Source organism: Kickxella alabastrina (genome assembly GCF_025024165.1).
Source record: "Kickxella alabastrina strain RSA 675 chromosome Unknown BX661scaffold_1, whole genome shotgun sequence".
In the NCBI taxonomy this organism is placed as follows: domain Eukaryota; kingdom Fungi; phylum Kickxellomycota; class Kickxellomycetes; order Kickxellales; family Kickxellaceae; genus Kickxella; species Kickxella alabastrina.
Genome location: NW_026251472.1, coordinates 1,514,816 through 1,533,799, shown reverse-complemented (window position 1 = coordinate 1,533,799; position 18,984 = coordinate 1,514,816). Strand labels below are relative to the sequence as shown.

At 45.4% G+C, this 18,984-nt stretch overlaps 6 protein-coding genes across 6 annotated transcripts; all 6 read right to left on the bottom strand.

Annotated features, from left to right (window-relative positions):
* Window positions 1-1,049: 1,049 nt before the first annotated feature.
* BX661DRAFT_175942 (uncharacterized protein) lies at window positions 1,050-1,379 on the bottom strand. The gene has a single exon (XM_051534218.1). It carries the CDS (start codon window positions 1,373-1,375, stop codon window positions 1,136-1,138), a length of 240 nt encoding a protein of 79 aa, XP_051395398.1. The 5' UTR covers window positions 1,376-1,379; the 3' UTR covers window positions 1,050-1,135.
* A 7,888-nt stretch (window positions 1,380-9,267) lies between these two features.
* Window positions 9,268-13,636, bottom strand: BX661DRAFT_175936 (uncharacterized protein). The gene is made up of 2 exons (XM_051534217.1): window positions 13,456-13,636; window positions 9,268-13,039 (listed from the first exon to the last, which is right to left on the bottom strand). The coding sequence occupies exons 1-2, from the start codon at window positions 13,552-13,554 to the stop codon at window positions 9,392-9,394; spliced, it is 3,747 nt and encodes a 1,248-aa protein (XP_051395397.1). The 5' UTR covers window positions 13,555-13,636; the 3' UTR covers window positions 9,268-9,391.
* Window positions 13,637-14,433: 797 nt separating this feature from the next.
* On the bottom strand, window positions 14,434-15,138 carry BX661DRAFT_9853 (uncharacterized protein). Its single transcript, XM_051539641.1, has one exon. It carries the CDS (start codon window positions 15,041-15,043, stop codon window positions 14,501-14,503), a length of 543 nt encoding a protein of 180 aa, XP_051395396.1. The 5' UTR covers window positions 15,044-15,138; the 3' UTR covers window positions 14,434-14,500.
* Window positions 15,139-15,198: 60 nt separating this feature from the next.
* Window positions 15,199-15,733, bottom strand: BX661DRAFT_175933 (uncharacterized protein). The gene has a single exon (XM_051534216.1). The coding sequence runs from the start codon at window positions 15,649-15,651 to the stop codon at window positions 15,235-15,237; it is 417 nt and encodes a 138-aa protein (XP_051395395.1). The 5' UTR covers window positions 15,652-15,733; the 3' UTR covers window positions 15,199-15,234.
* A 1,111-nt stretch (window positions 15,734-16,844) lies between these two features.
* Window positions 16,845-17,312, bottom strand: BX661DRAFT_175931 (uncharacterized protein; the record flags this gene model as incomplete). Its single annotated transcript, XM_051534215.1, has 1 exon — window positions 16,845-17,312. A coding segment is annotated over exon 1 (386 nt), but the record flags the coding sequence as incomplete, so codon positions are not given.
* Window positions 17,313-18,243: 931 nt separating this feature from the next.
* BX661DRAFT_195561 (uncharacterized protein) lies at window positions 18,244-18,657 on the bottom strand (the record flags this gene model as incomplete). Its single annotated transcript, XM_051537955.1, has 1 exon — window positions 18,244-18,657. The coding sequence occupies one exon, from the start codon at window positions 18,655-18,657 to the stop codon at window positions 18,244-18,246; it is 414 nt and encodes a 137-aa protein (XP_051395393.1).
* Between the last annotated feature and the right edge of the window lie 327 nt (window positions 18,658-18,984).

Here is an 18,984-nt window from a genome sequence, read left to right as displayed (position 1 = left end):
GCGCAGAAAATGGAAATGTGCCTCTCGGACATGCGCAAATTGAGCGGGTGGAGCAATTAGGGTGGTCAAAGCGCAATTTGGCCAAATGAAAGTAAATAGATTAAAAACTTATAAGGGCTGACGTTGCACGATGTTTCTGCGAGCGCATCACGTGTATGCGAATGCACATGCGTGCATGGAAATTGGGCACGCGACAACAAAAGATAAAGAAGCAGAGGAAGGAGAGAGAAAAAGCAAAGCGTCGCAGTTGTGCAACTGCATTAGGACAGATGCCATATGAGCAATATGTGTGCGTGCGTATGTACAAGCAGTGCATTAGCCCTAACGGTGTGCTGAGAAGGGAGGCTCGCTGCTAGCACAACAGGAGCAACAGATATGTGACTGGCATGCGGACAGGGAGCATATAGAAAGCAAGGCTCTGGCGGCAGTGGCAACGTACTGTCGCCAGCTCCAATGGTGGTGCGCAGCAGACACCGCACAATGACAAGTGCTGCAATTGCATCGTTAAGGGTGGCAGAGCTTAAAGACAATATGGCCAACTTACATTTAAATAAAACGTCCGTTTGTGCGCGAGAGCAAGAGCAAAAGAGAGAGAAAATGCGGATAAATGTTACACCGTGTGTTTGCGAGCAAACAGATATGCGTGGGCCAGAAAAAAATCAAGAGTGGACGATCGACCAGTATTGCTCAGTAGATCTGTCGCTACGCGATGTATATTAATACTATCTATAGCGTGTACTAGATGGTAGTGCCAAAGCAAAAAATGAGAACAAGTGCGCAATGTCAATATTGTGAAACAAGATGATTATTACGCAAGGGAAAACAGGGCTTTTAAAATTCAAATTGAAAAAGCAGGCATTAGTAGGCGATGCCCGATAATTAATTTAAAAAACCAAAAGTCACATTCGCCACATATCAAAACGAAACGGATGTGCTGCAGCCAAGGCTTGGTGATAAAGCAAGATAGAGCTTTTGTCATGGCAAACAATCATATAGTATCTTACCTCCTGAGCTGCTGACAATGGTGTGATTCGGCGCTGGATAGAGCGGGCGAATATACGTAGGAGCGGCTACAAATACGGTCGTTTTAAAGGCAGCAACAAAAAAGCACGCGCAAGATATTAAACATAGTTAGCTAAATATAATCAAGTCCGAAATACAGCCCAATGAAACAAGTAGCTCTATTTTTGAGAAAGGGAATGATAACATGGGCGAAAGAAAATGAATGTGAACATGCGTAAGGCACTGCCAATGTATGCACAAGCAGAGCATTCAGGCATTCAAAGACAAAAAAACAAGCAGACAGATTTGTGCTGCCTGTCCCGCGAGCAAGGCAGTGGGCATTCGTATAACGCATATTGCAATCGTTTCGCATTGAGTAATTGTAATCAGCGAGCATATTTCGAAAAGGAATGCAAAGACAGGGCAAACACAATAAAATAAGGACATTCCAATCGCGCAAAGCAATATAGTGCAAATTGTCGACAATAAGAAATGAATAAAAAAGGTGAGGGCAAAAATGGCGCAGGGCCTGTACCAAAGACACAAAGCGAATTGCCAAACAATCATGCTGTCGACTAAGAATAATAGTAAAGTGCAGGTCCAGATGGATCCAGAAAGGTCTAGCGCAAACGCGAACAAGGGCGAGTCTTATTCATGCACAAAGAGAACACGCATCGCAGCGTGGCTTTGCGCTCGCGCTAGACAAACAAGGCACAACACACCAAAACCTGGCATGAAACAGAAAAAAGCTTTTCATCTGCGTTGGTTACGCGTCTTCGCTCAAAAGGTAGAGCTGCAGATGTGATCGATTTGTTTGATGCCACCGCCGCCAATCTGTTGTTATATCTCCAGCAGGCCTTGCATAGAGACAGGATTACGCACAGATGCCAAAAACAAAAAGGGGCCCGCGAGCCAGACCATGGCTGCTTAGAGTAAACGAACCGGCCAAAGCAGACATACAATGCACGGCATGGTCTGCAAGTCCGCACAAAACAAAATTAAAAAACCCCGGATCCAGGAGTAGGGCTGCCATCTCATGCTTGCCAACCGCATTCATGCATGTGCCAATAACAAAAAAAGCGCAAATAAAAATAGTCCGAAAAAGGGGGGTGAAGGAGGAGAAAGCCAGAAGGAAATTAAAAAATGGCCATGAGGAACAAATCCGTTGTATCTTACCTGTTTGGGCTAAAATGGCGCTGCAGCAAGTCGCGAATGATCTGTGACCCCAGGACGGAAATGAGCACAATATGCAGTGCAGGGTATCTGGTATTTAAAGAGACGGCGGGCAACGAATGGGAGTGGCAGTTTTGTCGCGAAGCTGATTGCTGCTGCTGTGGCCACTTGTTTTCTGCAAGTGCTTCGAAAATGCTACGGTGTGAGCGCAGACGTACGGTTGGTTGTGTTTGGGAAATGCGCACTCTTAAAGATATGAGCGCGTTGTGTAAAGAACAAGGCGGTGTGTGTGTGTAGGTAGGTGGATGGGCGAGGGCGAAAGATATGAAAGTAATAAAAATATATAAAACTACAGTAAACAAGCGAGGCCGGCGACCAAGATATAAAGAGTAAATAAATAAACAAAAAACTTGAAGTTAGTCGGCAATGAAATAATAATAAGAAAAAAACCCAAATGCACAAAGTTACAGAATTGAGAGAAGGAAAAAAAAGTCAATGAGCAGAAAAGGTATAAAAACATAAACCCAACTTTTCGCACTCTTTAACGCAAAAAAATAATAATTGGATGGCTCATCCAACTGGTATCAAAAAGGGGGCACAGCAGGAAAAAAAATAGCCGCAGACACTAAAAAAGGGTCCAATGGCAGCAAATGCGGAAGGGTCTAATGCACAAATAAAGAAGAAAAACGGCGACGATGATGCTTGGTGCTAGTTCTGAGGCAAGCTGGAAATAAGAGCAGAAAAGATATAACGCAGATCTTGAAAAAAAATAGAGCACAAGTTTAAATGGAAAATAAAAAACGGGCATGAGGGCTGTGTCGAGGGATTGTCAAAAAATACAATATATATAGGAGCGACGATAACAGCGCAATGCAAATAAATAAAGCAAGTGTCGGGTAGCTTCGGGGGACACATGTCCGCACCCTCGTTTAATATGCAAACGAGCGCAAAGCTTGTGCAGCTCTTAATTGCTGAGCGGGTCATGGATTCTGGCCACTCTCTCTGTTTTTTCATCACTACCCTATCCGACGGCGGCGGCTGGAGGGGGGAGGACATGTGGCTCATAATGGGCACACGTCCCCATTACAGGCCAAGCGTCGGAGGCAGGCAAGAGGATATAATAGTGCATCGCTCCCCTCGATTAAAGAAAAGAGGTGGCCGTGGGCAGGCACACTGGGCGGGGATAGGGATAGGGGTGGGGATGGGGTGGGTTACCAGCGGGGGGTGGTGTACGAGGAGACGGGCACGGAGCAAGTCATCGGGAGGAATCAATTACGAGAGATTTCCTTAGAGATGGCAAGAAAGCAAAAGTGCAGTTGTCCGCAGAGTACAGCCAGAACAAGCATGCATGTTCTGCATGGAGCATGAATGCGCCAGTGGTTGCTGTTGGGCTAAAGAAGACAGACAACCCATTACACTATTTGGCGCTACACTATCCGTAGAGTGCGCAATTTGGCGATTGTGTGGTTGCCCCTTGCACGCAGAGAGTACGGTTGCTGCACACTTTGGCAAATAAGGCCAGCATGGCTGCTTGTCAAAAAGTATGCGCTTTAGATGATCGGAGATTGCTTCACGCAATGCCTGGCACACAAGCGCGTGTCTCTAGCGGGTTACTAGTAGCACAAGCAAAGAGCCATAGCCCCAGACAATTGGGCGGCGGACACGCAAAACGCAAGCCTTGGGCGCAAGCACACGCAGAGCATATGCATGAAATCGAGATAATGGGAATTGGAAGCGCTCACAGCAACAATGCTGCATTTGTCTTACGCAAGTGCACTTAGCAATTGCTGCTGACAATAAAATGGAATGTGGTATTGCCGTCATAGTCGTAGCCATTGGGGCTCCAAATTCTGGAGTTCAGCCAGCACTGAAAACCACCCTGGGCGAGGAAATGCCAATATGACAATATGCACGAGTTGCTTTTGACATGCAGAAGGCAGCCATAAAAAATAAAGTGCTGGAGGGGGACGAGCTAGGCGTAAATTGCATCAGCTGATGCTTAATTGCGCTAACTGCGCCAGAATTTCAATGTTCTGGCTCCTAGGTATTGAGCGAAAACACGAGCGATGCATGGCAAAGTCTTGTGCGCAAAAAAACGAAAAAGCGCGCTCGCGCACAATAGAGGCGTTAACAATGCAATTGAGAAACAAAGTGCACTCAGGGACCTTTTAATTGTGAGTGCAGAAGCAGGCCATGGTGCATCAATTAACCAATGCGCAGCAAGGAGAACACAGAAAATAACTGATTTGACCGCGCAATTGCCCACTTGAAAGATAAATGTAATCGGGGAATAATAAGAGCAAATTGAAAGCAGCTATATGCAAAAAGCCGTGCTCTCTCCTCAAACAATATGCCTGTTAAGGATATATATAACCAACGAGCACACAATGAGAGGGCTCGTGTGTATGCAATTAAAAAACAATGTTAAGCAATGAAGACTGAAGCAAACCAAAGGGAGAGGAAATGGGGGAGAATAGCAAAAAGAATAAATCGAATTGTTCTATGCAAAAAAGGGGGCGTGACGTGCTGCGTGGCGTGGTTGGTCGTTGTGCTCACAATGCCAAAAGTTAATATACTATTTTTAATATACTATTTAGCTTTGCGCGCCGATATTGGAAGTGACCAGTGTCTAGCAAAAAGAGATTCAACATTGGCGTGTGTTGAACATATAATACGCAAATGAATGCAGACAAGGGAACTCAGACAAAAAAGAAATGGAGGACACAAACCCATATATATATATATATATATATATATCCGATAGAAATGTCGCAGAGTTTTACAGATATTAAATGGGTTACATAGGCCATTTAGCCACTACTGCCCCTGCTAAATAACCCAAAGTAAATCAAAAATATAAAATATATATACAAAGAGTAGGCGTACAAAAAGAACAGGAGCTGTGATACATTAAAATAAACTTGATACTATACCTTTTTGGTAGCTAAATACTGGCTGTTTTACTGTTTAATCTGGCTGGATTCGAGTATTCTGATGTGTTTCAAATTAGTACGATTTAACCAGAGGGCGCTTCGATACCTTCCAAATCAACTGACTGGGTGTTGGAATCTACTATAATCCATTTGCCACATATGTATAAGAAAGAGTATGCGTGAGCACACAAATACAAAAACAAACAAATAATGTTATTAGATAGACGCATGATGCAAAACAATTGAATTGTGTAAATGGGCAAATTAAGCAAATAAAATATTGCTCATCCCACCTGCATCTCAACGCATCTCCGATATTTGTATGCATTGATATCAGTAAAATGCAATGGCACGGCAAGACAAAACAAAACAAATGAGCATGGAAATAACAAAAGGCACATATCACATGTGATAAATGCAACGTATTTTACCACTAATAAACAAAAAAGTATTTCAAAATTTGGGGGAAATCCAAAAAAGTCAAAATATGTGCTTATCGACTCAAGCTCTTCGCTATTTTCGAATGACTCTTGGACTGCAACTGAAATGTCAAATAAAGAAGCCGCAAAATATGCATAGAATGCAATTATATTTTGGTGTGCGTTTTCGAATTGGACAACATTTAAAAGAAACAAATGTTTTAAAAGGGTGAATAAAGGAATATACGCTTTACGCATTGCCAATTTACAAGGTGACACCTTACCTCAATAAAATCGTGAGTACAGGATTTTCTGAGCGTAAAACTGCTGACTGTGTTGTCCGAAATAAGCGGGAAACTGCGATATGGTAACTAAAAAGGGGTTGATAAATATAAAATATTGATATTAGGACTAGGACTAGGATTATGATTATAAAAAATAAAATCTTGTACTTTTTGTGGTTATTGTAAGTATAAAAATGAGCTGCGAGTATAACAGGAATAGAACTGAATAAAAGATTGGATGAGAGAAAACCCAAAAAGAACAAAAAGGTTGCTGTCAACCCCTATATGATAACCGAGAAATTCTTCAGGGTATCAATTATCAAAAAAAAACCCGGGCAAGTACTGAGAAATCAGTAAACAGTTATGACAATATCGAAATAATTTTTAAAAAATCATATTTCACCAACGCTGTCGGATGGTTCCCCATTTACATAAAATGAGGGGAAATAATATACAGAGTTAAAAACGTGGTAAACATCAATTTTCAGGATTAAAAATAAAAAAGTAAAGGGCCCACACATGATGACAAATGAAAAACAGACCGACAAAATAGCTGTGTCAAATTGGAGTATAAAAATTTAAAAGGTTAATTGTGCTGAGTATCAATGGCCCTTTTTAAAACGGCCATTCGCTTTACTTGTGAGTGACATACTGTAAAGAAAAGGTTTTAAACGTATATTTTATAAATTTATTGAAGGGAAATACTAAACGCACTTATATGTATGTGGGAGACCATATGAGAGTTTCCTTATACTTACAATGCCATCAAAGCATTGTGACAAGGGGTAACTCAAGAGACGGGGCTATTGAATATCCTGCCAGAGCAGATGACGTTTACACATTTTAAAATGGTGAAATACAACCATTAGAAGTATGCAAAATATTTGCCAAAGTAAAAATAAAAGAAAGCATAAAAATAATGGCTGAGAAAGTGTTTGGCATTTTAAATGGCCAAAAAAGGCACACAGACGCGCGCACGTTTACTGCTAACCAACCAATAGTGGCTGTGAATTGGGCTGCAATGTTGACGCTTTTTCTGACCAGTAGCAAAGAGCTCGAATCGGGCACAAAATTGAAATATTTACTGCTATTTTTGAATACATCTGTGCAACTGGATCTAAGCACATAGTTTTGACTTACCTTTGTGTGTGGCTATCGGAAATCACCAAAGAGAGACAAGAAGATCGGGGTCTGTAAAAAACGCTGTATGTCAATGATAAAAATGGACAATAAGGCTATTTCGTGTATCTTATGTCGTATCGAGTTGAATATGCTGCAACGCAAGTGTGAAATACCAAATGCGTAAAGTGTCAAAGAAAATAAAATTGTCAACCAGCTAGAAAAACAGGAAAACAAAAATATTAGCTGGTAGAAGAGGAGAGAAGCGAATTGGATTGAGGCCGTAAGGATATTTTCATAAAGGAAATGAACCACTGTGTGTATATGCTAAGACATTCGACAACTCTGCAAAAGGGGACTAAGGGTGTGCATACAGTAACATAAAAATTGACGTGGCCGAGTGTGGGGAAAACAAATAGAGTCAGGCATTAGATAACCATTAGGACGGCACGACCAATCTAGGTATTAGGGCATAAGACAAGCAGCCTATAGCAATGACAAGTTAAAGAACATAATAAAGTGTGATTTCTCGTGTTTTTATTGACAATACTAACATCTAAAATTGCGGAGGAATAAATCACTTGGATACAGGGGAAATACTTTGTCACTTTGAAACAAAGGAGGCCTTACCTTGGCTCAGTAGCAATTGATACACCTTTGAACACATGAGTGTGGCCATCCAATAAGCTTGTTTGGTGCTGTTCGCAGACCAACGCAAATGTTTTAAGCAGGCACTTTCTAGTATAGATGGAACATTTTTGCAGTCCATTTTGTCTTGTCTCTTGACTTGGATGGCGTAGTAATATCTACATTACTAAATGGAACCCAACCCCTTTTTGTTATTACTCTCATCCCCGCACTTGTCAAACACCACAAGCGCTGGAAAAAATAAAAGCAACAAATTAATGTCTGACTGTATGACTTTGAGCTTACTGTCCCTTTCTAAGCATTACTGCCGTCGGATCAACATTATACTTCCCGACTGGCTTCTTTTTCTGCTCTTCCAAAACATCGTGTATGTAACCTCTAACACATATGGCATACGTACTGGGTGCAAGCTCTAAGTGATACAAATCGCCAACGCCAATTAAGATGGTTCCTAAACAGTTGTCAGTAACTTGTGAAATTGGTTAATTAATTAATTTTTAGTTGGGATAAATATAAAAAAAACTGCAGTGAAATAAGATAGTATGCAGTATGTTAACACAGGTAATGCTTAGCACAGGTGATGCAGCTGATGCTCAGGATCCATAGACAACTTTCACATATCCCCAAGCATCATCGGTAGATATATAAATGAGGTGGTAGTCGCATATGTGGTTGCGCGCAGAATGGATATTGGTGAGCTCCGAGTAGCACAGCTTGCACAAGTACACCTGGCTAGGCGGCGGCATCACGACATCTACCATTTTTACGATACAGTACTTTGGTGTTAACACTGGTAGTTGTGACTAGTGTTACTTAGTAATGCAAGTCTTCAAAGTGAGTGCTCAGATTTTGCAATTGACGGTGATAAGCGCACAACAGGGCTGGGGGCGTACGATGGTTCTTGGGGGGGGGGTACTGATTTATAGTCCAACAGTAATAAAGCTAGTCCCGACTCGTTTTGACAACTGCAGAAAATAATGCAAGTTTGATGGAATGAAGTAGCAATTGCGACGTATAAAAATGAAAATGAGGATGAGGATGAAAACATCTGTATTCTTGTACAAGGAAAGCTCCTAGTTTAAATACATTCATCAAACAAGTTCTTAAATTGATATAAATGCGAATGTGTACGTGAGCAACTTGTCGTATCTTTTGGAATGATCTTGTAATACCCTTTTTCCTTTTTTATCCACGCATAGACGGTCTATAAAGAATGGACGACTCAGTATGGTGTCCAAACAAATGTAAGCAAATAATTCCAATTTACAGAACAAGCATGATACCATGCCCCGAATTTGTATATTTACATAATAGAAACAGTTTATAATATAAACAAAATTTCTTTTCATGTCTTCAGAGATCTATTCAGAAGCTCACGTGGCTGCGCGACTTGGAATGCTCTATCTATTTGATTGTCTTCAATGAGGCCTATTTTTAATTCAAAACATTACCTTTCTAATTTTTGCTGAGCCGGCTTGATCATAAAATAAGCGTGCAAGCGAAAAGCAGCGCGTCAGCGAGAAATCAGCAACCCCCATGATGCACACACATCCCAACAAACAAGAGGAAACTTGCATTCTCACATCTTCCTGCACCTCTTCGCATCCGCATCCGTCAATCCTAGCACAACAGGATCTTGATTTCTGCACTCCTGAGCTTGTCCAGAAGCCTCCAACAAAAATCAAGGGACTGCACACAAGCAAGAAATAAAAATGTCACAAAACAACGGCTTCCTCAACTCTTGCGGAATGAAAGATCGCTAAATTATGATCAAAAATTGAATAGAAGACAAAAATAATTAATCGCTTTTATATCAGCCAGTCAGCTTCATCAACTGCTCGAACAGTGGTGTCCCGCGAATAACGTTAACAATCTCGTCCCACGCGTGCGTGGCCTCGCGTCGCCGGCTTAGTCCCTTTTCAGTATCCAAGAGCACGGCTACCATGACCACATTTGGCACGCTCACGCGCGAGTAGAGATATGTGTACCCTTCCGACCTGCCGCTCTCTGCTGCAGCTGCCTGGCCATTAGAGGGCGGTGGTACCAAATGTTGCGACTGGGGCTTCTGCAAAGAGCTGCCAGCGGTTGGATTGTCCAAACTGCCCATTTCCGGAGCAAGGTGGCTATGATGAGTGGCCGTGCTTGCCGTGGCCGCTGCCATCAGCCCAGAATTTATGGTGGCCGTTCTCGAAAGAGCAGCAGCTCGCAACGCTTGGTGCCCCAACCCTCCACTACCAGACTCAGTGCCAGGCGCCGAAGGCTGCGCCGAGCTGGTAGACGTGTTTGCCAAAGCAAGTATACTTGTCGTTGACGCCACCGGTGCCAGCATCGATGCAGCGTTGGGTTTCCGGACTGTGCTCATGCGAGTGGGCGTGCTGTATGACAGGGATGTAACAGAGCCGCGCCTGATTTCGCTCGCCGGCAGACCGGCGGCTGTGGCATCCTCGGGCATGTCTTCTTCGTTGCATGCAGTCTGCCATGACCCAAATAGCTCTCTGAGCCTTTCGCCGCGGCGCACGCGGCGCGCAACTCCGCTCTCGGCCGTTTTCTGGGCGCTATTCGGTGACTGAAGCGCTTGAGCGCTTGGCTTCAGTGTCGAGCGGAATAGCGAGCGGACGCTCGGAGACTGCCTACCGGTCTCCATGCTCGTGTTGCTTGTCGAGGCTATGGTTCCGCGCACTCTACGGCCAGTGAAAATGCTTAGGTCATTTGCGGACGAGAAGCGCAGGCTCTCAAGACCTTGCAGGTTTCCAGCTGACACTCTGCGAAGGCTTTGAGAAACATCAGTGTTCCAAAGCCCGTTGTCATTGCGAGATATCAGGCTCATATCTCGACCAGCGGCGTTTCCAGAGGCCACATATGTGGTCGTTGGCCTGCGCACAGCGGTCCTGTGTATTGCCGTCGGGTCTACAGCCGCTCGCGCTCCGTCAGCGCTTGTTTTGGCACGCGTCGGCTTGACAGCCACCATGTCCCGATTAAAAGCGACAGGAGGCCCGACAGCGGAAGCAGCAGCCACGGAAGCTGCAGCCGCAGCCGCAGCAGCACCCTCCCGCATAGACTGTTCGCTGTAGGTGCACTCAACGTACTCGCCACCCATCATCGTGCTGGCACCATATCCAGACTGGCGCCTAGTGAACCGCCTTCCGTCAAAATCTTCAAGCACGTGCTTTTCATGCGCGGATATGTTGTTCCGCAGGTGTGACTTCAGCAAATACGTCGAGTAAAGGTCCGGGCCCTCCTCTTCTGAATGCAGCTGGCTGAGTGCCGACCCCTGGTGCGGCGGTGGAGCAGGCTTACTGGAGCCAATCGGCTGCTGCAGAGACTCGCTTCGCAAAAGCGGCGCGTTGTGGTACTCGTGGCCACGGCCGCCCGGGCGACCCAAAGGGGACAACATATCGCCAGGCTGTTTAGAGTCGTATATCGACATGTTATATTTTGACTGTTGATCCGGTGTCGCTGAGCCGTGCTCCACGGGTGCCTCTGGGTAATTGTGGATGCGGGTGCTGAAACTGGCTGTGCCACGCATGCTGCTTGCGGCAATGTGCTGTGCCTCAGTGAGGGCAGCCCGCGCCCGCTCTTCAGTCTTGGCCAAGTCCTCGAGGGCTGCTTCTACCACGTCATACACAGAGTCACTTATCTCACCAAGCAGCTTGTCAGCATCGGCGCCCAACTGATCCAGCAGCGGGCTAGAGCCGAGAAGTTCGTAATCCAGCGTGGCTTTATCGCCTTCCAATATATACAGGATATCCGGCAGGCAATTTTGGCGAAACCAGTCAGCGTCTGACTGCCGCTGAACATCGGCAGCACCGCGGTATTTCGCGTTTTGAGCAATAGAGTGGACGTCCTGCAGCATAGAGTCACCCATAATGCAGTTGCGCGCGCGCAGCAGTTGCCGGTTGGACATGCAGAAAAGCGTTGCGCACGCCTGCACGCGGTAGTCGGGGACCTTGATTTTGGTTCCTGAGATAGCGTAACCGTCGACCGTGTATGGGCGCTGAGCCGACGACTCGAACAGGAGCGCGACAAAGCAGCCGTCGTTGGCGTGCATAAAATTCGTGATCATGTCACCAAGGTTGGTTTTGGACAGTCCAGGGCGATTCCACATGTCATGCAGGACCGCCTGCTGAAGCCCCGATTGCGACGAGTCGTCGTGCTGGAGTGCACGGCATGGCGCAATTACCTGCTGGAAGTACGCTGTCGTCTTAAATGACAGGTGCTCGACCCAGAACCCAATCCATATGACAATTCCCCGCATCCGACCGGCTGTCGGTATCTGCTCTTCATTAGATGAACTCGACGTGCTGTCGCCCCACAGCAGGCTCTGCACGAGCTTTGTTGATTTTGTCAATGCCGCGTACAAAAGACTGTGCCTGCTTGAGCCTTCGCTGTCCTTGTTTGGAGGGGCGCCTGCTAAGTCGCCGGCGCTCTCCTGTGTGCTCCGTCTGGACCGCACGGTTGCACCTGCCACTGCCGACGAAGAGGAGGAAGAGGAGCACTCTGGCAAAATTGCCTCCCATGCCTTGAGCTGGTTGCGCGCGGTTTTCATCGATGTAACGGATTTGACAAAGTTGTGCGATACGATGTGCGAGTCCCAGTCTACCAGGCCGCCCACCAGCCGCACCTCGTGGCAGATGTTGTCGAGAAGACTGTTGTACAGCGGATTGGGCGCGATCGACCGTAGCATCATCCTGCAATGTTCCAATATCAGCCGCAGTTTCTTAGTGTACAGGACCGGTCCAGTCACTGCAACAAAGCGATAAAGGACCACCATGGTCTTGCGCACTTCCACCAACTTTGAGATGAAGCCGACAAACTTTTTGATGGTTTCCAGTTCTTCCATCACGGCCTCCGCCTTCTCGGTGTTGATGACAAACTTGTTTGGGTCGAATGCCTCGTATGAACCTGCCGTCGGGGCAGCTATGCGTGCAGAATCGCCAGACTCTGTGCCGTGCACATTTCGATTAGACGCCTGAATTTGGTTCTGGTTCAGTCGCAAGCCTGCGCCTGCGTTTGCGCCAGAGGCAATCATTTTCGACTCGGCATATGAGGACGACTCCGCGCCCAGCTTGGGTCTGCTGCTTTCAAAGCCGTAGATAATTGACCTCGGCACAAATGAGCCCGTCGTTTTGCCACTGCCGGCATGGCCTGGACTCGGGCCAAAGGCAATTCCCGAGCCATCAACCACGCTGCGCTGATTGCCATGATCGCTACTCTCCGCGTGCGTAGCAATGGTCGTAGCAGCCGGCTGGACGCGCGACGAAAGCAGCCGCCGGTGCTCGTCTTCGTACTCGACCACAAGCTTATTCAGCAGCTTATTCAACCGCCGGGGCAGTGGTGTGTACATGTTTAGCAAGTAGCTGTTGCCCCGCCGGAAGTTCCCTGGCGATAAATAATCCATTGATGTGTACATCATCTCGATCGTCAGCAGCGAAAACATGAGTGCGCCCATCTGTATGTGCACCTATATACAAAATCCAAAAAATAACAATCAACAAAACGCCGATGTTTGAAGTAGGCACAGCCACAAGTTAGTTGCAAGCTTATTTTTTGGGCCCGAGTTTCTGAAAAAAAATGGCGTTCATGCATGTGTGAGTGAGTGTGAGTGTGCGGGGTAACTTTGAAAAGATAATAATGTAAAAAAACCCTACTAACAAACAAAGGTTGCAAAGCTCTGGGTTTGATTACTTCGTTCCTCAAAGTTGGATGCACGAAACAATGGCTGGCTGTTCTGTTTTACTTTATGCTGGGCACTGTTCCCAGCTTTTCCACCTTTCTTTCTCTCGGCTGCAGAGCTAGCCACCCAGAGACAGCCTGACAAGCAGACAGACGAGCGAGCGAACAAAGTTGACAACCATGATGCTATGTCAGGTTTTTTACCTCCATGACCTTGCTGCTGGCTATCTTTGCCGCCTCATAGTCCAGCTTGCTGAGTCCGGCAATAAATTCGTCAAGTGAGGATAGCTGTATTCTGATCATTTCCGCCTCTTCATAAAATAACCAAATTACTAACAAAAATATTTATAACTTTGAACGATAAAAAAATAGAAATATAAAATGCAGAGCACAAAGAACGTGTGTGGGCGAACAACCGCTGATCATCTGATGAGGCTGCAAAGGTGCAATTTTTCATTTTTGCTGGCAAAGTTGAAGTGTATGCGCACGTAAACATTTTAAAATCTTGAATGGATATTGTTTTCAGTGAATACGGGAACATAATTAATACAAGTTGCAAGTGCGAGACAGACAAAGACAAAGGCGCCCAGAACTTTAAAAAATGTTCGGTGAGAAGCTCAATGTCACGCTTTTTGACCGAGGTAGCTTTTTTGGATTTTGCTGAGCCTAGTTACAATTACTAATCCACACGTGACAGCCAATTTTCACTTGCTCTTGCATTCTCCAGAATTAAATTTAGGCGCGAGTGATTGGGTTCTGGATTTACAATTGATAAAACTTTTCATTTTTCATTTTTCGTGCACTTTGCAGAACAAAAAATCGAACCAGGGATTAACTGTTGCCAAAACGTTGAGCGCCAGAAGCTGGGATGGAGCGAGCAAATCAGCAGCCTCAAAAGCACACGCGCAGCGTTGCTGTTGTCGTCGTTACCTAATATTTGCCGCGTCCGCTGCTTGTCCTCTCTCTTCATCTTTATCATCTTTTAAAAGAAACATTTTGTTGTCAACTCCTTTTTTCTTTAAACATGAGCTATTCGGGAACCACCTTCGGCACCAGAGCCTGCTACAACTGCAAGGAGACTGGTCATATGTCTCGCGACTGCCCCCAGGGTGTTAGTGCTACCACTTGCTACAACTGCAACAGCAAGGGCCACAGAGCTTCTGAGTGCACCAACGAGAGAGCTGAGAGAGCCTGCCACTCCTGCGGAAAGACTGGACACGAGGTAAACAGAACCATACGATTGTGTTGATTAGTGCACTGACGCGGGTTTACAAGCAGCCAACACTGAATGGTCTGAATGGTCCAAATGCATCTCATTATTTTTGTTCCATAGAAACGCAACTGCCCCAGCGGCTTCAGCAGCCGGAAGCCCTACGACAGAACGCAGACGCAGACCAAGTGCTACAAGTGCAATGAAAGCGGCCATTTTGCTCGCGAGTGCACCAACAGCGATGGACAGAGCCGCTTCGGTGAGGGTGGTCCCGGCCCCGCCTGCCACAACTGTGGCCAGCACGGCCACTACGCCCGCGAATGCAAGCGCTGCAACAGCTGCGACAAGTACGGTCATTTTGCCAGCGACTGCCAGAACGGCCCCAAGTGCTACGGCTGCGGTGAATTTGGACACCTCAGCAAGGACTGCTCGAACCCCCAGGAGAAGAGCTGCTACAACTGCAAGGGCACTGGCCACGTCAACAAGGACTGCCCCCAGCCCAAGGCCTGCCACAACTGCAAGAACGTCGGCCACATAAGCTCTGAGTGCCCCGAGGAACGCAGACGGGACTAAATCTCGCATTGCTTGAAGATCAGCTGATGCCAGGAAATATGTCACCCAGATACATATAATAATTATTCGATCGATCTGATCCGTCGCCTCACCGGTGTGTTGATTTGGTTCATGTTCATGTTGGTTTATTTTATTTGTATTTTTTGTGCAATGATTTATTTAAATGCATATATAAGTGATAGAAAATCAAAATTTGGTCTTTATGCGCATATAACGCCAGAGCTACCCGTGTTGTTGTAGCACTTGAGTCCAGCGGGACATTTTGCATCGACATAATGGCCAGCCCACGAGTCACATTGGAAGTAGTTTGCGGACTGCCCTGACGCTCCGCTGCACTTGGCCACATTGCCCATACATTTCCCTTGGCCGGGGACGGGGCCTGAGCCTGGGCGGTTGCAAATTGCTGTTCCCGCCTTGGTTGGATTGGCGTAGCACACGAGGCCACTGGGACAGTTTATCGGAACAAAGGTCTTCGACCAGCTGTCGCACTGTAGAACTACCGGCGACACGCCATCCTTGCCGCCCGGGCATGTAGAGGTATTGCCCACGCACTGCTGGCTGAGTGCTGAGCTGGCCAACGAGAGGATAACCAATACTGACGCTGTGTAGATGTTCATTGTTGCGTGGCTGATGCTTATCTTAGTAGTTGTTGTATAAAGAGGTTTAAAGTCAATTTTATAATGTAAAGATGATTTGGTGTTGAGGGTGTATTGGAATGTATATAATATTCGCGCACAGCTGCTCCTATTTATACCAGCTTTCATATTGGACGCAATTGCATATTTGGCATATAAACGCACTCTTTAGCCCAATATCCTAGGGTATTTCATTTGCAAGATATAAAACTGATGATTTTTTTGCGGTTTTACAATCCACATGTATGGAGATTCACAATAGATCTATTTTCTCTCCACATGTATGAAAATTGAATATTATTTTGGAACGAATGAATTGAAAAATAAGAAAACGCCGAATGAGCACCCAAACAACACCCCTTGTGGGGACCAATTAGGTTTTACAATCCACATGTATGGAGATTCACAATGGATCTATTTTCTCTCCACATGTATGAAAATTGAATATTATTTTGGAACGAATGAATTGAAAAATAAGAAAACGCCGAATGAGCACCCAAACAACACCCCTTGTGGGGACCTATTGGGGTTTACAATCCACATGGTTGTTTGAACACACTAGCCATCTGGCTACGATTGTCGCTTTAACCAGAAGATCGAGTGCTCGGGATTCATTTTACTAATACCTTGGCGGACACTTCCACTACCGGGAAATTAGACCCAAGTCTGGAGAATTACCAACCTTGCTGCCTCTAGAATGATTTTTGTTATAGAGGAATGTAGCCAGGTCTGAAACAGAGCACATGATGGACAAGATGGCGCGGTAGACAATTGGCCTTAACCATGAACTTTAGCCCATGCCTTTTACTTGTTTTATATTTTGCACAGTGTATCTATTTTCTCTCTCTCCACATGGCTGTTTGAAGCGTGGTTTATGTTTTACCAATTTTAATTTGTGTGGACTTCTGCCACTTCCAAAAAATTGCTTATAAAGTTTCTCCACACTCACTCATTGGCTACTTCATTTGCTCCAATACAGCATTTATGACATCCATTGTATTTTCATTGTGGGGGTATATTTATTGACAAAAGTTAATAGAATGCATATGGATATTAGCAGCAGTGGTGCAGTGCGCAGATGCAACTGCCACCATTGAATGGAAATAGGAAGCCGGGCAGAAATAAACGTGATAGCATTTCGAATTTACTGGCAGTAGACACCATTGCCGGCAGCATTGTTGTAGCACTTGAGTCCAGCGGGACATTTTGCGTCAACATAATGGCCAGCCCACGAGTCACATTGGAAGTAGTTTGCGGACTGCCCTGACGCTCCGCTGCACTTGGCCACATTGCCCACACATTTCCCTTGGCCGGGGACGGGGCCTGAGCCTGGGCGGTTGCAAATTGCTGTTCCCGCCTTGGTTGGATTGGCGTAGCACACGAGGCCACTGGGACAGTTTATCGGAACAAAGGTCTTCGACCAGCTGTCGCACTGTAGAACTACCGGCGACACGCCATCCTTGCCGCCCGGGCATGTAGAGGTATTGCCCACGCATTGCTGGCTGAGTGCTGAGCTGGCCAACGAGAGGATAACCAATACTGACGCTGTGTAGATGTTCATTGTTGCGTGGCTGATGCTTATCTTAGTAGTTGTTGTATAAAGAAGTTTAAAGTCAATTTTATAATGTAAAGATGATTTGGTGTTGAGGGTGTATTGGAATGTATATAATATTCGCGCACAGCTGCTCCTATTTATACCAGCTTTCATATTGGACGCAATTGCATATTTGGCATATAAACGCACTCTTTAGCCCAATATCCTAGGGTATTTCATTTGCAAGATATAAAACTGATGATTTTTTTGCGGTTTTACAATCCACATGTATGGAGATTCACAATAGATCTATTTTCTCTCCACATGTATGAAAATTGAATGTTATTTAGGAACGAATGAATTGAAAAATAAGAAAACACTGAATGAGCACCCAAACAACACCCCTTGTGGGGACCTATTGGGGTTTACAATCCACATGGTTGTTTGAACACACTAGCCATCTGGCTACGATTGTCGCTTTAACCAGAAGATCGAGTGCTCGGGATTCATTTTACTAATAACTTGGCGGACACTTCCACTACCGGGAAATTAGACCCAAGTCTGGAGAATTACCAACCTTGCTGCCTCTAGAATGATTTTTGTTATAGAGGAATGTAGCCAGGTCTGAAACAGAGCACATGATGGACAAGATGGCGCGGTAGACAATTGGCCTTAACCATGAACTTTAGCCCATGCTTTTTACTTGTTTTATATTTTGCACAGTGTATCTATTTTCTCTCTCTCCACATGGCTGTTTGAAGCGTGGTTTATGTTTTACCAATTTTAATTTATATGGACTTCTGCCACTTCCAAAAAAATTGCTTATAAAGTTTCTCCACACTCACTCATTGGCTACTTCATTTGCTCCAATACAGCATTTATGACATCCATTGTATTTTCATTGTGGGGGTATATTTATTGACAAAAGTTAATAGAATTCATATGGATATTAGCAGCAGTGGTGCAGTGCGCAGATGCAACTGCCACCATTGAATGGAAATAGGAAGCCGGGCAGAAATAAACGTGATAGCATTTCGAATTTACTGACAGTAGACACCATTGCCGGCAGCATTGTTGTAGCACTTGAGTCCAGCGGGGCATGCTGCGTTCACGTACTGGCCGGACCAATTCTCGCACTGCGAGTAGTTTCCGGTTTGTCCCGAAGAGACGCACTTGGCCGTGTTGCCAGTGCACTTTCCAGCACTGGGGATACCACCAGTTCCGGGAAGGCCGCACATTGCATAGCCGGGCTTGTTGGGATTAGCAAAGCACACTTGACCTGCAGGGCAGGCCATGGATTCATACTGATGAGAATAGTTGTTGCACTGGAAGTAGTTGAGAGAGACGTTGTCCTGGCCGTTTGGGCAATACGACACATTTCCTTCGCAATACGGCATGCTAGCCATGGCAAGGGCGGGGGTAAGGACAAGAAGGGCAGCTGTGATGCGGACCATTTTGTTTTGTAGTTTATTGCTTGTTTGATGTGAGAAGAAGAGTGGTTTGGTATCAAAATATTTGTTTCTGGAGTTCAGGTTGCAAATGATGGTAATTGTAATGGTGAATATTTGAGCTGTTTAAGGGAGGGCCACCCCTAGGTATATATATATATGCAATATTCTTTGCCATATCTTGATACACCAAAAGATAAAAAATAATGTACCATGTCAAGCATGGCTAGCCCCACTTTACACACACCAAAAAGGTTACCCTCCTACCTTGATGTGGCATATGTACGCTTGAACTAGCCTCGCGTGTCATTATGTGCATCTAAAAATAATTAC

Excerpts from the sequence above, each read along its gene's own strand:
- BX661DRAFT_175942 (XM_051534218.1), bottom strand. The coding sequence starts at position 1,375 with ATGCGAAACGATTGCAATATGCGTTATACGAATGCCCACTGCCTTGCT.
- BX661DRAFT_175936 (XM_051534217.1), bottom strand. The coding sequence starts at position 13,554 with ATGATCAGAATACAGCTATCCTCACTTGACGAATTTATTGCCGGACTC. Across the intron at positions 13,040-13,455 it reads CCAGCAGCAAGGTCATGGAG|GTGCACATACAGATGGGCGC; the intron begins GTAAAAAACCTG and ends TTTTGTATATAG.
- BX661DRAFT_9853 (XM_051539641.1), bottom strand. The coding sequence starts at position 15,043 with ATGCGAGATTTAGTCCCGTCTGCGTTCCTCGGGGCACTCAGAGCTTAT.
- BX661DRAFT_175933 (XM_051534216.1), bottom strand. The coding sequence starts at position 15,651 with ATGAACATCTACACAGCGTCAGTATTGGTTATCCTCTCGTTGGCCAGC.